The following is a 14735-nucleotide window of genomic DNA, read 5'->3' on the forward strand; positions in this document are numbered from 1 at the left end:
AGAAAGAACATGAAACAATGGGTTTTTGTGTGTGTGTGTGTGTGTGTGTGTGTGTGTGTGTGTGTGTGTGTGTGTGTGTGTGTGTGTGTGTGTGTGTATATAAATCTCTCCTCTGTTTTTTCCACCAAATGCATCCGATGAAGTGAGCTGTAGCTCACGAAAGCTTATGCTCCAATAAATTTGTTAGTCTCTAAGGTGCCACAAGTACTCCTTTTCTTCATGGGGAAATAGTTTTACTTTGTGTAATGACTCATCCATTCCTAGTCTCTATTCAAGCCTAAATTAATTGTATCCAGTTTGCAAATTAATTCCAATTCCGCAGTCTCTCAATGGAGTCTGTTTTTGAAGCTTTTTTGTTGGATAGCCACTCTTAGGTCTGTGATCGAGTGACCGGAGAGATTGAAGTATTCTCCAATTGGTTTTTGGATGTTGTAATTCTTGACGTCTGATTTGTGTCCATTTATTCTTTTACATAGAGACTGTCCAGTTTGACCAATGTACATGGCAGAGGGGCATTGCTGGCGCATGATGGCCTATATCACATTGGTAGATGCGCAGGTGAACGATAGTGTGGCTGATGTGATTAGGCTCTATGGTGGTGTCCTCTGAATAGATATGTGGGCAGAGTTGGCAACGGGCTTTGTTGCAAGGATAGGTTCCTGGGGTAGTGGTTCTGTTGTGTGGTTGCTGGTGAGTATTTGCTTCAGATTGGGGAGCTGTTTGTAAGCAAGGACTGGCCTGTCTCCCAAGATCTGTGAGAGTGATGGGTCGTCCTTCAGGATGGGTTGTAGATCCTCGATGATGCGTTGGAGAGGTTTTAGTTGGGGGCTGAAGGTGATGGCTAGTGGCGTTCTGTTGTTTTCTTTGTTGGGCCTGTCCTGTAGTAGGTGACTTCTGGGTACTCTTCTGGCTCTGTCAATCTGTTTCTTCACTTCAGCAGGTGGGTATTGTAGTTGTAGGAATGCATGAGATCTTATAGGTGTTTGTCTGAGGGGTTGGAGCAAATGCGGTTATATCATAGAGCTTGGCTGTAGACAATGGATCGTGTGGTATGATCTGGATGAAAGCTAGAGGCATGTAGGTAGGAATAGCGGTCAGTAGGTTTCCGATATAGGGTGGTGTTTATGTGACCATCGCTTATTAGCACCGTAGTGTCCAGGAAGTGGATCTCCTGTGTGGACTGGTCCAGGCTGAGATTGATGGTGGGATGGAAATTGTTTAAATCATGGTGGAATTCCTCAAGGCCTTCTTTTCCATGGGTCTAGATGATGAAGATGTCATCAATGTAGTGCAAGTAGAGTAGGGGCATTAGGAGACGAGAGCTGAGGAAGTGTTATTCTAAGTCAGCCATAAAAATGTTGGCATACTGTGGGGCCATGCAGGTACCCATCGCAGTGTCGCTGATTTGAAGGTCTCCATTGTCCCCAAATGTGAAATAGTTATGGGTGAGGACAAAGTCACAAAGTTCAGCCACCAGGTTAGCCGTGACATTATCAGGGATACTGTTCCTGACGGCTTGTAGTCCATCTTTGTGTGGAATGTTGGTGTAGAGGCTTCTACATCCATAGTGGCTAGGATGGTGTTTTTAGGAAGATCACCAATGGATTGTAGTTTCCTCAGGAAGTCAGTGGTGTCTCGAAGATAGCTGGGAGTGCTGGTAACGTAGGGCCTGAGGAGGGAGTCTACATAGCCAGACAATCCTGCTGTCAGGATGCCAATGCCTGAAATGATTTCAGGAGATGGAGATGGCGTCCAGGATTTCCAGGTTTATGGATCTTGGGTAGCAGATAGAATACCCCAGGTCGGGGTTCTAGGGGCGTGTCTGTGCAGATTTGTTCTTGTGCTTTTTCAGGGAGTTTCTTGAGCAAATGCTAGTAGTTTCTTTTGGTAACTCTCAGTGGGATCAGAGGGTAATGGCTTGTAGAAAGTGGTGTTGGAGAGCTGACTAGTAGTCTCTTGTTCACACTCCGACCTATTCATGACGACGAAAGCACCTCCTTTGTCAGCCTTTTTGATTATGATGTCAGAGTTATTTCTGAGGCTGTGGATGGCATTGTATTCTGCACGGCTGAGGTTATGGGGCAAGTGATGCTGCTTTTCCACAATTTCAGCTCGTGCACGTCGGCGGAAGCACTCTATGTAGAAGTCCAGTCTGTTGTTTCGACCTTCAAGAGGAGTCCACCCAGAATCCTTCTTTTTGTAGTGTTGGTAGGACGGTCTCTGTGGGTTAATATGTTGGTCAGAGGTGTGTTGGAAATATTCCTTGAGTCTGAGATGTCGAAAATAGGATTCTAGGTCACCACAGAACTGTATCGTGTTCGTGGGGGTGGAGGGGCAAAATGAGAGGCCCCGAGATAGGACAGATTCACCTTCAGCCCCCAACTAAAACCTCTCCAACACATCATCGAGGATCTACAACCCATCCTGAAGGACGACCCATCACTCTCACAGATCTTGGGAGACAGGCCAGTCCTTGCTTACAGACAGCCCCCCAATCTGAAGCAAATACTCACCAGCAACCACACACCACACAACAGAACCACTAACCCAGGAACCAATCCTTGCAACAAAGCCCGTTGCCAACTCTGCCCACATATCTATTCAGGGGACACCATCATAGGGCCTAATCACATCAGCCACACTATCCGAGGCTCATTCACCTGCGCATCTACCAATGTGATATATGCCATCATGCGCCAGCAATGCCCCTCTGCCATGTACATTGGTCAAACTGGACGGTCTCTATGTAAAAGAATGAATGGACACAAATCAGACATCAAGAATTATAACATTCAAAAACCAATTGGAGAACACTTCAATCTCTCCGGTCACTCGATTACAGACCTGAGGGTGGCTATTCTTCAACAAAAAAAATTTCAAAAACCAGACTCCAACAAGAGACTGCGGAATTGGAATTAATTTGCAAACTGGATACAATTAACTTAGGCTTGAATAGAGACTGGGAATGGATGAGTCATTACACAAAGTAAAACTATTTCCCCATGTTATTTCTCCCCCCCCACCCCACCCCCCACTGTTCCTCAGATGTTCTTGTTAACTGCTGGAAATAGCCTACCTTGCTTGTCACCATGAAAGGTTTTCCTCCTCCCCCCCCCGCCCCGCTGCTGGTGATGGCTTATTTTAAGTGATCACTCTCCTTACAGTGTGTATGATAAAACCCATTGTTTCATGTTCTCTGTGTGTGTATATCAATCTCCCCTCTGTTTTTCCACCAAATGCATCCGATGAAGTGAGCTGTAGCTCACGAAATTTTATGCTCAAATAAATTTGTTAGTCTCTAAGGTGCCACAAGTACTCATTTTCTTTTAATGAAGCACTGTAACTGGAAATGCTAATTATAAAGCAAGTGGCCCTTTTGTGAGTAAAAACACTTATCAGATTGTTGTCTGGAGAAGAAGCTATAAGTACCGATTCAAAAGAAGATCCTCCATTTCTGGACTGTTTGGATTCTAAGAGGGCAGAATAACTTAACATGAAGATGGAGATCCTCAGAGTTATTTTGGGCAGCCAAGAAAAGATTTTGGGGAAACTGGCAGATTACTACATCTATGCTATCATTTTGGATTTACAAACTTTGACTCACCTGTTACTAAATTTTATCTGCTTTAACTTCTCAATAACTCATTCTTTTTTCTTAGCTAATAAACCTATAGTTAGTTTACTATAGAACTGGCTGCCAGCGTAAGATCTAGAGTATCAATTGATCTGGGCGTAAGCGACTGGTCCTTTGGGACTAGGAGAAACCTGATGTGGTGTGATTTTTGGTTTATGTGACCATAGGCGCCAAATTCTCCTGGCATTGGTGGGTGCTCATGCCCACACCACCCCGACTCCATGCCAGCCCTGCCCACATTCCAATCCCTTCCCCAAAGTCCCTGCCCCAATTCTGCCCCCTCCCTGCCCCTGTTGGACTCCTTCCCCAGCCCCGCCTATTCCCCCCTCCCTCCCACAGCTTGTTACGCTGCGAAATTATGTGATGGCACGCTCAGGGGAGGAGGCGGAGGTGAGCTGGGGCAGGGAGCCTGGCTGCTGGTAAGTGCAGAGCACCCACCGATTTTTCCCTATGGGTGCTCCGCGGAGTCAGCACCTATGTATGTGACCATTATCACTAAATTCAGTTTGTCTGGATGACAAGGAAGGCTGGAGAATCTAAGGGGACTGTTGGTGACTCCATGGTAAGACTAGTATAGTAATCCAGTTCACATTTGTTACTATCTTGGTGAAATCTAATAGAATATACCACCAGTTTGGGGTGTCTGCTCTTGTATTCTGAAAGTCTGCCCTGAGATAGACACTCACAGTGGTGAGCCACTCAAGGCAGCATGACAAGGTCCCTTTGAAAGTTTTACCCTAAATCAAACAAAAAAAAAATTCCCTTTAAGAAGTAGATGCTCATTCTGCCAGGATGACTTATTAAAATAACATACCTGTTCTTTACACTAATCTGAGAAACAGCAGATTGTTTAATATCATCTCCATATGTAGACCATGGTGCATATAAGAGAGAAGAGTCAACAGAAGTTGAATATTCTGATGATGTAGAAAGTGAAGAACTGTATGTTTGATGTAGGTCTACATTGTCTTCATTCTATATTTTAAATGCAATAAAATAACAGATTAATACAATATAAACTTGTAATTTATTTCACTGTACAATGCTGTAACTGGGTTCATGCTGGGGGGGTGCAAGGGTGAGGTTGTGAACAGTTCAATTAGTTTGAAAACTGACACTAACAGAAAATTATTCTAGAACAATTAAATGACATTGACCGTAGCTCAGCACATTTTCACACAGAAGAGTGAAATTCACTCTTTGCCAGCCCAAAGACTATGTACTACCTTCTATCTTAATTTTATTGGGATTCAATAGATAAGTTCTTTACCTGTTTTGCTAATAAATTATTAAACCCGAGAATTTTACAGGTATAACTAATTCCACATTGTGCTGGACAATGGAAACAGACTGTGTTACATTCTTGTTCCTAGTCAGTTTCAGTTTATGATTCCCCTACAACAGCAGGATGCTTCAATGTTCTAGTTGCAAACACTGCAGACAAGTGTTTACATTTTAAAAAAAACACCACATATATTAAGAAAATTCTGTGAAAATGAAAACAAAAACATTTTGTCAAATTTATTTTGATAAACACAGTACATTTGGGGCCCAAAATACCTGCACATTCCTTTATACTACATATGTTTATAGGCACTACACTAGCTGATCTCACACCTTATCCAATGGCTGGAAGTTGAAGCTAGACAAATTCAGACTGGAAAAAGGCATACATTTTTAACAGTGAGTATTGAAATTCTGTATCAGTTTACCAAGGGGCGTGATAGGTTCTTCATCACTGAATTTTAAAATCAAAATTAGATGTTTTTCTAAAAGATACACTCAAGGAATTATTTTGGAAAAGTTCTATGGCCTATGTTATGCAGGAAATCAGACTACAATGATTACAATGGTCCATTCTGGCCTTGGAATCTCTGACTTAAATCTTGAACCTAAGACTCTTTTAGACAAAATTCTTAAGGGGGGGGGCATGGAACTAACTGAAAGACAAAAGACAGCTGGTGTAAATATTTCCAAAGAATGCAGAGAACTATCTGAAAAATAGAACTTCTATTTGAAAAGATTAAGCTACATTAAATCCCCCAACTTTGAAATCACCTGTTTTTCCAACCACATTATCTTGCTTCACAGCTAAATAAAGACTGACAAACCCCAGTCGTCTGCTGGCAGGGTCAAACCTGTGGCCTTTGGAGCTTAGTGCATGAGCCTCTACTGCAGGAGCTAAAAGCAATAACTTATAATGCCTGCCTCAAGTTCCTCTCTTCCACCACTGTTGGAACCACATTCTGGTTCCCCTAGGTCTGGATTTTATCCTCTCTCCTTCACCAAAACTGCCTTCATCAATGTTTCTATCTTTTTCTGGTCAAATATCAAGGGCTATACTCTAACTTCACCCTTCTTGACTTGTTTACTGCTTTTGATTACACCTTCCTCCTTGAGCTCTTTGTTTCCTTTTTTGACTGTCCTCTCTTGTTCTCCTACTTCTCAAATTGTTTCTTTGGTATCTCATTTGGTAGGTCCTCCAACACCTAAATCACTCTTTGTGATGCTCAGTCTTTGGCACCCCACTCTCTTTTCCCTTTACACTTACTATCTAGGTGAAATCGGTACTCAAAAACAACAAGCCATCCTTGTGGCACCTTAGAGACGAACAAATTTATTTGGGCATAAGTCGTGGGTTAGAACCCACTTCATCAGATGCATGGAGTGAAAATACAGGAGCAGATATAAATACATGAAAGGATGGGGGTTGCTTAACCAAGTGTGAGGTCAGTCTAAGAAGATAAATTAATTAACAGCAGGATACCACGGGAGGAAAAATAACTTTTGAAGTGGTAAGAGAGTGGCCCGTTACAGACAGTTGACAAGAAGGTGTGAGTAACAGTAGGGAGAAATTAGTACTGGGGAAATTAAGTTTAGGTTTTGTAATGACCCAACCACTCCCAGTCTCTATTCAGACCTAATCTGATGGCATCCAGTTTGCAAATTAATTTCAGCTCGCCAGCTTCATGCTGGAGCCTGTTTTTTTTGTTAAAGTATGGCCACTTTTAGGTCTGTTATTGAGCGACCAGAGAGACTGAATTATTATCCTACTGGTTTTTGAATGTTATGATTCCTGATGTCAGATGTGTCCATTTATTCTTAATTGATTTATCTTGTTAGACTGACCTCACACTTGGTAAAGCAACCCCCATCCTTTCATGTATTTATACCTGCTCCTGTATTTTCATTCCATGCATCTGATGAAGCGGGTTCTAACCCACAAAAGCTTATGCCCAAATAAATCTGTTAGTCTCTAAGGTGCCATAAGGACTCCTCGTTATTTTTGCTGATACAGATTAACACGGCTACCACTCTGAAATCAGTACTCGAAGTTTCAACTATCTTTAAGATGATGACTCAAGATCTACCTTCACACTCCTAGCTGGTTTCCCTTCAACCAATCTTGCATCTCCTTCTGCATGTCTTGCTGTTATCTTAAACTTAATATGGCTAAGTTGAAATCCTGATTCTTCCTCCAACATCTTTTTCACTCATAACATTCTCTGTCACTATTAACACCACCCACCTTACCCATCTGTCAGCTTTCCACACAAATATATCTCTGCCTTCTTCCACACTGCCCAGTACATATGGAATGCTCAATCTGAGCTACTTGTATGTCCATTGCACCCTCCTCCTCTTGATTTTTTCTCAAGACCCACTTTGGCTATGATGTATATGAGTAAGCAGCCAACAAATGACAGATAAAGAGGCAGGATAGGGATAATTTATCATTCTCTATTCATCATATTTTTAAAAAATATAAATATATATCAATTGTATATATGGCTATATTTCTTCCTCCACCTTGTATATCGCTTGTTTTCTTAGAAATAGAGACTATAGGCTAAATCCACAAATGTACTTAGGCATTGCAATCCCTATCCCCTAGGCACCTTGGCTCTCCATACAACACATAGGGAGAGTTAGGAGCCTAAGGAAGAAATCCTAGAAGACAGTAAGCTTAGCAGAAAGCCACCTAAACTAGCCAGGAGTGAAATGCAAAAGAAAGGCTGGGGCTCAGGCCCCCCCCACAGATATCAGGGATTTAATTGCCATTGATTGGGACCTCTAGGCATTTGACTGACAGGCTAGAGTGAGACACCTATTTCCACTCAGGATTCTCAACTATGAACCCTCTTCTAGAGTTACGATACCCAAGCCAGCTTAGCCCACATCCTAGTAGAAAAAACCCAGACATTTATCATGAAAAACAAGAGAACCACTCTCTCATAGCAGATAGCATGGAAATTAGGGCAGTTATGTGGGAGACCTGGGTTCAAGTCCCTACTCTGCCTGATTTGGAGCAGGAACTTGTACCCAAGTCATCCACATCTCAGATGAGTGCCCTAATCAGTATAAAGAAAAGGAGTACTTGTGGCACCTTAGAGACTATCAAATTTATTAGAGCATAAGCTTTCGTGAGCTACAGCTCACGTAGCTCACGAAAGCTTATGCTCTAATAAATTTGTTAGTCTCTAAGGTGCCACAAGTACTCCTTTTCTTTTTGCGAATACAGACTAACACGGCTGCTACTCTGAAACCTAATCAGTATACAAATCAGTCTCACACAGGTGCAATCAATGAATTATTTATACAAAGGGGAGCACCTCAAAGGAGACAGAAAAAAACCCATGAGGTTGATGACTAGGGCACTCACTTATAGTGTGGGAGACCTGGGTTCAACTCCTTCCTCCAAATCTGGCAGAGCAGGGTCTTACAACGTCTCCCACAGCCTCAGTAAGTGCTCTAAACACAAGGCATGGGGATATACCAAAAATTCCTAAGCTGACAGCCTTTAGTAACTAGTCTTGTGCATGCCCTGAGAACACCTATGGGATCAGGCCCCATTAACAGGATAGGTGGGGAAATACCTAGTTTGAGAATCCCACTTTTAAGGCTGCTGGGGATTCAGCAAGGGCTCCGTGCAGTTTGTTAGCTAAAGAGCTGCATCAGAATTTAAGTGGTTGTGAGCTTGCCTATAGGTGGTAACTTACACTGCAAGGTAAGCCCAGGGCTAGTGGGACTCAAGCCATCTGACCCATGTTAGGGAATCCTGATCTTGAGTGTCTAAATTGTATTTTAATCCAACGTTAAGACTTTTGTAATCCATGTTCAAACCTAGGTGTCTGGCGACCACATTGCAGCACACAGGCCAGAGTAACCATATCCCAGAGTCCCTATTGCCCACTCCCCTGAAACGTGACAACTCTATCCCTAGGACCCTGGTGCACTGTGGGAAAACTTTACTATCCCTCTTCTCTCCCCACCATGTTATCAGGAAGCAGCTTGCTTTGCAAAAGGCTTAATCAGTTCAGTCTTCATTGCAAGCTCAGGCGGCTGACTGTGTGCTTGCAGATCAGTGATCAGAAAAGAACGGGTTGCACTGACCTGAGCTGCTGCCATTTGCAAAGCTGGGGGTCAGAGGGTGGTTTCCATTTGCAACGGTGTGGAAGGTAGATTGTTGGGATAGAGAGAACTAAGGAAGATGTCCCATGTAAATATGGGATACTTCTAACTGACTCCCAGGTCCCGAGTCAAGCAGGACTGCATCTACCCTGCAAAGCAATAGGGATCAGACCCTGGGTCGCAGCTTAACTTGAGCTTGGGCCCTCCAGCTCTGGGCTAGTGTAACTGCAGAGTAGAAACAGGAGGGTAGGCTAGAGCTTGGGCAGTTCAGACATACCAGCAGGTGCCATGGGACTTTAGGTAAATATGGGGTTAGGCAGCAGCTCAGTGGAGAATGTTGGACTTAAAGAAGTGCTTAAAGAGGAAGTAGGGTACCTAAGTACCTCTGTGGATCTAGCCCCATATTTTCATAATGCAATGGGGAACTGCTCTTGACGGGGGTTATTAGGTACTACTGCTATATAAATGAGTAATAATAAATCAAGCTTCTTTTAATCATCACAAATTATAGGCCTAATATATCAGACAACAGAAAAAGAGTTAATAGGGAGCTCATGTGTGTTATTCTAAAGCACAGTTCTCAAACTGAAGTATCTTTCTGGAGGGAATTCTCTCTGTTTTATATATTTTTTACAATTAAGGGAAAGGTAGTGGATTACATCCTTTTCTTTTTGGCAGGGAAAGAAAGGGAATAGAAGAATTAATATAAACTGAAAATAGCATCTTCCACTGTTGTCACCATAAAGAAGAAAACTCCTTCACTTGCGTACCATCCTTTCAAATAAAGAGTTAGTATGAAGCAGACACTCAAAGAAAACTAAACTGTTTATACTCTGCTGTCCATGCAGCTGTATTTAACCATAGTTGGGGGTGTTTGTTAGTGAAAACAAATGCCTGTAAAATGTAAATTTATTTAGAAATAAGTAGCTGAACCTGTAACTTGTAGCAATCATAGAATGAGCTGGAGCCTGTCATAACAACACTATTGAATACATCAGTTAGCTTTCCACTGGTTTCTGCGCTGCTCCAACAGCGATTGGTGCCTCTGAATGCAACTTTAGGCTATGTATAAAAAGAATGGAGTAGAAAGACACAATTACACATTAACCTAAGTAAAGATTTTAATTTTACTCTGATGTCAAACTGTTTAACTCTTCTAAATTTGCCTGCAGATTCTGTCCAGGTGGTTTTCAGGAAATTGTTCACCTGAGAAAAAGAATAAAACCTTTTTATATACTAATGGTCCAAATTAATCCTTCCCTTAATTTAACGGGCTAGACCCTTGACTAAGCATGAAGACTGCATAGAGGGATTGAGGGAGGGGGCCATTACAAAACTGGCTTCTGCACTCCCCGACTCATGGGCCACCTACATGCCAGGCTGTTCACCCACCATACTTTTGAACACCTTGAAAGCTCTAAATTATGCCACCTGCCAAAAGCCCCCAGGAGCCTTTTGGGGTTGACTTGGCTGAAGCGGGACCTGGAGATTGCCAGGTGTAAGGAAGCCAGACTCTACCCTTTCAAGAGCAACAAGGAGCTGGCATAGGCACCCCTACACCATCTCTAGGCTGCCAGAAGATCCCTTAGTCTGGGTGATCCTCCCACTGCCAGTTATACATCAGGCTAGATTTTTAAGACCTGAGCACCCCCAGTCTGACCATAAATCATAGTAAGAGCGGTACGTGGGGACCTCTTTGGAAAACCAGGCCCAGACCAGCCATAAGTCACTTTGTGTCAGCAGCAGGGGCTGCATGTGGGGCAGCAGCTCTCCCACAGCTCATTGCCAGGGCCGGGAACAGGGGAGAGGCTCGCAGGCTGGGACCATGGCATTTCCCGACAGTCAGCTTGGGCCCCGAGGGCGGGAGAACGGTTGGGGCAGGCGAGGGGCCCACCAAAGGCACCTGGGCACCAGCGGCCAACCGGTCTGTGGGAGGGTCGCTATGAGGGGCATCCCTCCGCCCCGCCACGGGCCACGCACCCACTTGGGGCTCTGTCCCTCCAGCCCCATATGCCTACACCTAGCAGCCGCTCCCGGCGGCTCAGCTCCCCCCATGCCCCGCCCTACCTCATCCCTCCCCTGACTCCTTCCTCCAGCCCCCCGCTCGCCCCCGGCCCCCTTTTCCCCTCCCCCTCACCTCCATGGGCGGCCGGCCGGCGAAGGGCCGGAGCCCCGACGATGACAGCACTCAGGGCAAGCAGGGGCGGCTGAGCGGCGGGATCCCCCCCATGCCCGTAGCCGCCGCCACCGACGCTCTCCTCTGCCGGACTGAGGATGGCGCTAAGCGGCCGTTACCCCTCACACCGCAGCGCGGGAGGGGCCAGTCTCGAGCGCAAACGACACCACAGGATTGGCCATCCCCATCTAGCCAATGACAAACCGCCTGACTCCCTCGAGGCGCGAACGCCTCGTGATGCCCTATCCCACGAGGGCATTGACCTCCGGAAAGCCAATAGGACAGTCCCTTGGAGCCTCGCGACGGCCCTCACTTAACCAATGAGGAATCGCCTCGCACGCCGCTCCCACCAACACGCGCATCACGAGCCGACTCATTCCCCCTACCCTAGCCCAGTTGATCTCGTGATCTCCACTCTCTGATTGGCTACCTTCCACCCAATGGGAAATCGTCAAATGATTTGTTTACCAAGAGATTAGGTAGGGACGGTTACAGCCGCTGCAGCCCCTTCCCGCTCAAAAACAGGGTAGCTGCTCATTGGTCCCGGGAACAGAAGGGTTTAGAAACCCAACAACGTGATTGGCTAAAGGGTCGGGGGGGGAGCAGAGGTCACCTGGCTAGGGCTTTTCGACCCTGCAGTTTGTGCACGGTCCGCACTAAGACACTGCCCTGCCCCCGCAGCACAGACTCTCAGCCTTGGACGGGCCCCCGGGAGGTCAAAGCAGGACCAATCCCCCTCTTCTGCCCAGATCCCTAAACGGCCCCTTCGAGGATTGAGCTCACAACCCTGGGTTTAGCAGGCCTGTGCTCAAACCACTGAGCCGGCACAACAGGCGCTGCCCTGCCCCCGGCCACCACTGACCCCGCCCACCAGCCACGGCCCCGCCCCGCCACTGACCCCGCCCACCAGCCACGGCCCCGCCCCGCCACTGACCCCGCCCACCAGCCACGGCCCCGCCCCTGACCCCGCCCACCAGCCACTGCCCCGCCCCCGCCACTGACCCTGGACACCACTGACCCCGCCCACCAGCCACGGCCCCGCCCCGCCACTGACCCCGCCCACCAGCCACAGCCCTGCCGCGCCACTGACCCCACCCACCAGCCACGGCCCTGCCGCGCCCCCGCCCCTGACCCCGCCCACCAGCCACGGCCCCGCCCCGCCACTGACCCCGCCCACCAGCCACTGCCCCGCCCCCGCCCCTGACCCCGCCCACCAGCCACTGCCCCGCCCCCGCCACTGACCCTGGACACCACTGACCCCGCCCACCAGCCACTGCCCTGCCCCGCCCCTGCCACTGACCCCACACACCACTGACCCCTCACACCAGCCACTGCCCCGCCCCCGCCACTGACCCTGGACACCACTGACCCCGCCCACCAGCCACTGCCCTGCCCCGCCCCTGCCACTGACCCCACACACCACTGACCCCTCACACCAGCCACTGCCCTGCCCCCGCCCCTGCCACTGACCCCGCACACCAGCCACTGCCCTGCCCTGCTCCCACCACTGACCCCGCACACCATTGACCCCTCACACCAGCCACTGCCCTGCCCCCGCCCCTGCCACTGACCCCGCACACCAGCCACTGCCCTGCCCTGCTCCCACCACTGACCCCGCACACCAGCCACTGCCCCGCCCCCGCCCCTGCCACTGACCCCGCCCACCAGCCACTGCCCTGCCCCGCCCCCACCCCCGCCACTGACCCCGCACACCAGCCACTGCCCTGCCCCGCCCCTGCCACTGACCCCGCACACCACTGACCCCTCACACCAGCCACTGCCCTGCCCTGCTCCCACCACTGACCCCGCCCACCAGCCACGGCCCTGCCGCGCCCCCGCCCCTGACCCCGCCCACCAGCCACGGCCCCGCCCCGCCACTGACCCCGCCCACCAGCCACTGCCCCGACCCCGACCCTGACCCCGCCCACCAGCCACTGCCCCGCCACTGACCCCGCCCACCAGCCACTGCCCGCCCCCGCCACTGACCCTGGACACCACTGACCCCGCCCACCAGCCACTGCCCTGCCCCGCCCCTGCCACTGACCCCACACACCACTGACCCCTCACACCAGCCACTGCCCTGCCCTGCTCCCACCACTGACCCCGCACACCACTGACCCCTCACACCAGCCACTGCCCCGCCCCCGCCCCGACCCCGCCCACCAGCCACTGCCCCGCCCCCGCCACTGACCCTGGACACCACTGACCCCGCCCACCAGCCACTGCCCCGACCCCGACCCTGACCCCGCCCACCAGCCACTGCCCCGCCCCCGCCACTGACCCTGGACACCACTGACCCCGCCCACCAGCCACTGCCCCGACCCCGACCCTGACCCCGCCCACCAGCCACTGCCCCGCCCCCGCCACTGACCCTGGACACCACTGACCCCGCCCACCAGCCACTGCCCTGCCCCGCCCCTGCCACTGACCCCACACACCACTGACCCCTCACACCAGCCACTGCCCTGCCCTGCTCCCACCACTGACCCCGCACACCAGCCACTGCCCCGCCCCCGCCCCTGCCACTGACCCCGCACACCACTGACCCCTCACACCAGCCACTGCCCTGCCCTGCTCCCACCACTGACCCCGCACACCAGCCACTGCCCCGCCCCCGCCCCTGCCACTGACCCCGCACACCAGCCACTGCCCCGCCCCCGCCCCTGCCACTGACCCCGCACACCACTGACCCCTCACACCAGCCACTGCCCTGCCCCCGCCCCTGCCACTGACCCCGCACACCAGCCACTGCCCTGCCCCGCCACTGACCCCGCACACCACTGACCCCTCACACCAGCCACTGCCCTGCCCCACCACTGACCCCGCACACCAGCCACTGCCCTGCCCTGCTCCCACCACTGACCCCGCACACCAGCCACTGCCCCTCCCCCGCCCCTGCCACTGACCCCGCACACCACTGACCCCTCACACCAGCCACTGCCCTGCCCTGCTCCCACCACTGACCCCGCACACCAGCCACTGCCCCGCCCCCGCCCCTGCCACTGACCCCGCACACCACTGACCCCTCACACCAGCCACTGCCCTGCCCTGCTCCCACCACTGACCCCGCACACCAGCCACTGCCCCGCCCCTGCCCCTGCCACTGACCCCGCCCACCAGCCACTGCCCCGACCCTGACCCCGCCCACCAGCCACTGCCCCGCCACTGACCCTGGACACCACTGACCCCGCCCACCAGCCACTGCCCTGCCCCGCCCCTGCCACTGACCCCACACACCACTGACCCCTCACACCAGCCACTGCCCTGCCCTGCTCCCACCACTGACCCCGCACACCAGCCACTGCCCCGCCCCCGCCCCTGCCACTGACCCCGCCCACCAGCCACTGCCCTGCCCCGCCACTGACCCCGCACACCACTGACCCCTCACACCAGCCACTGCCCTGTCTCGCCCCCACACCTGACCCCGCCCACCAGCCACTGCCCCGCCCCGCCACTGACCCCGCACACCAGCCACTGCCCCGCCCCCGCCCCTGCCACTGACCCCGCCCACCA

General features: G+C 50.6%; 1 protein-coding gene across 4 annotated transcripts in view; it reads right to left on the reverse strand.

Annotated features, from left to right (window-relative positions):
• Window positions 1–11584, reverse strand: part of MEIOC (meiosis specific with coiled-coil domain) — a 30607-nt gene extending 19023 nt beyond the window's left edge. The window contains exons 1-3 of one of the 4 annotated variants that reach the window (XM_038385291.2): window positions 11184–11414; window positions 9980–10108; window positions 4449–4609 (exon numbers count right to left, since the gene is read on the reverse strand). In XM_038385291.2, coding sequence (XP_038241219.1) covers window positions 4449–4609; window positions 9980–10108; window positions 11184–11189 — 296 coding nt within the window. In that variant the 5' untranslated portion in view covers window positions 11190–11414. Of the gene's footprint in view, window positions 1–4448; window positions 4610–9979; window positions 10109–11183 lie in introns of all 4 variants that reach the window. The other 3 variants (XM_038385287.2, XM_038385290.2, XM_038385289.2) reach the window with 3 other exon arrangements.
• Between the last annotated feature and the right edge of the window lie 3151 nt (window positions 11585–14735).

The sequence above is a fragment of the Dermochelys coriacea genome, chromosome 27, assembly GCF_009764565.3.
Source record: "Dermochelys coriacea isolate rDerCor1 chromosome 27, rDerCor1.pri.v4, whole genome shotgun sequence".
NCBI classification, from domain to species: Eukaryota; Metazoa; Chordata; order Testudines; family Dermochelyidae; genus Dermochelys; species Dermochelys coriacea.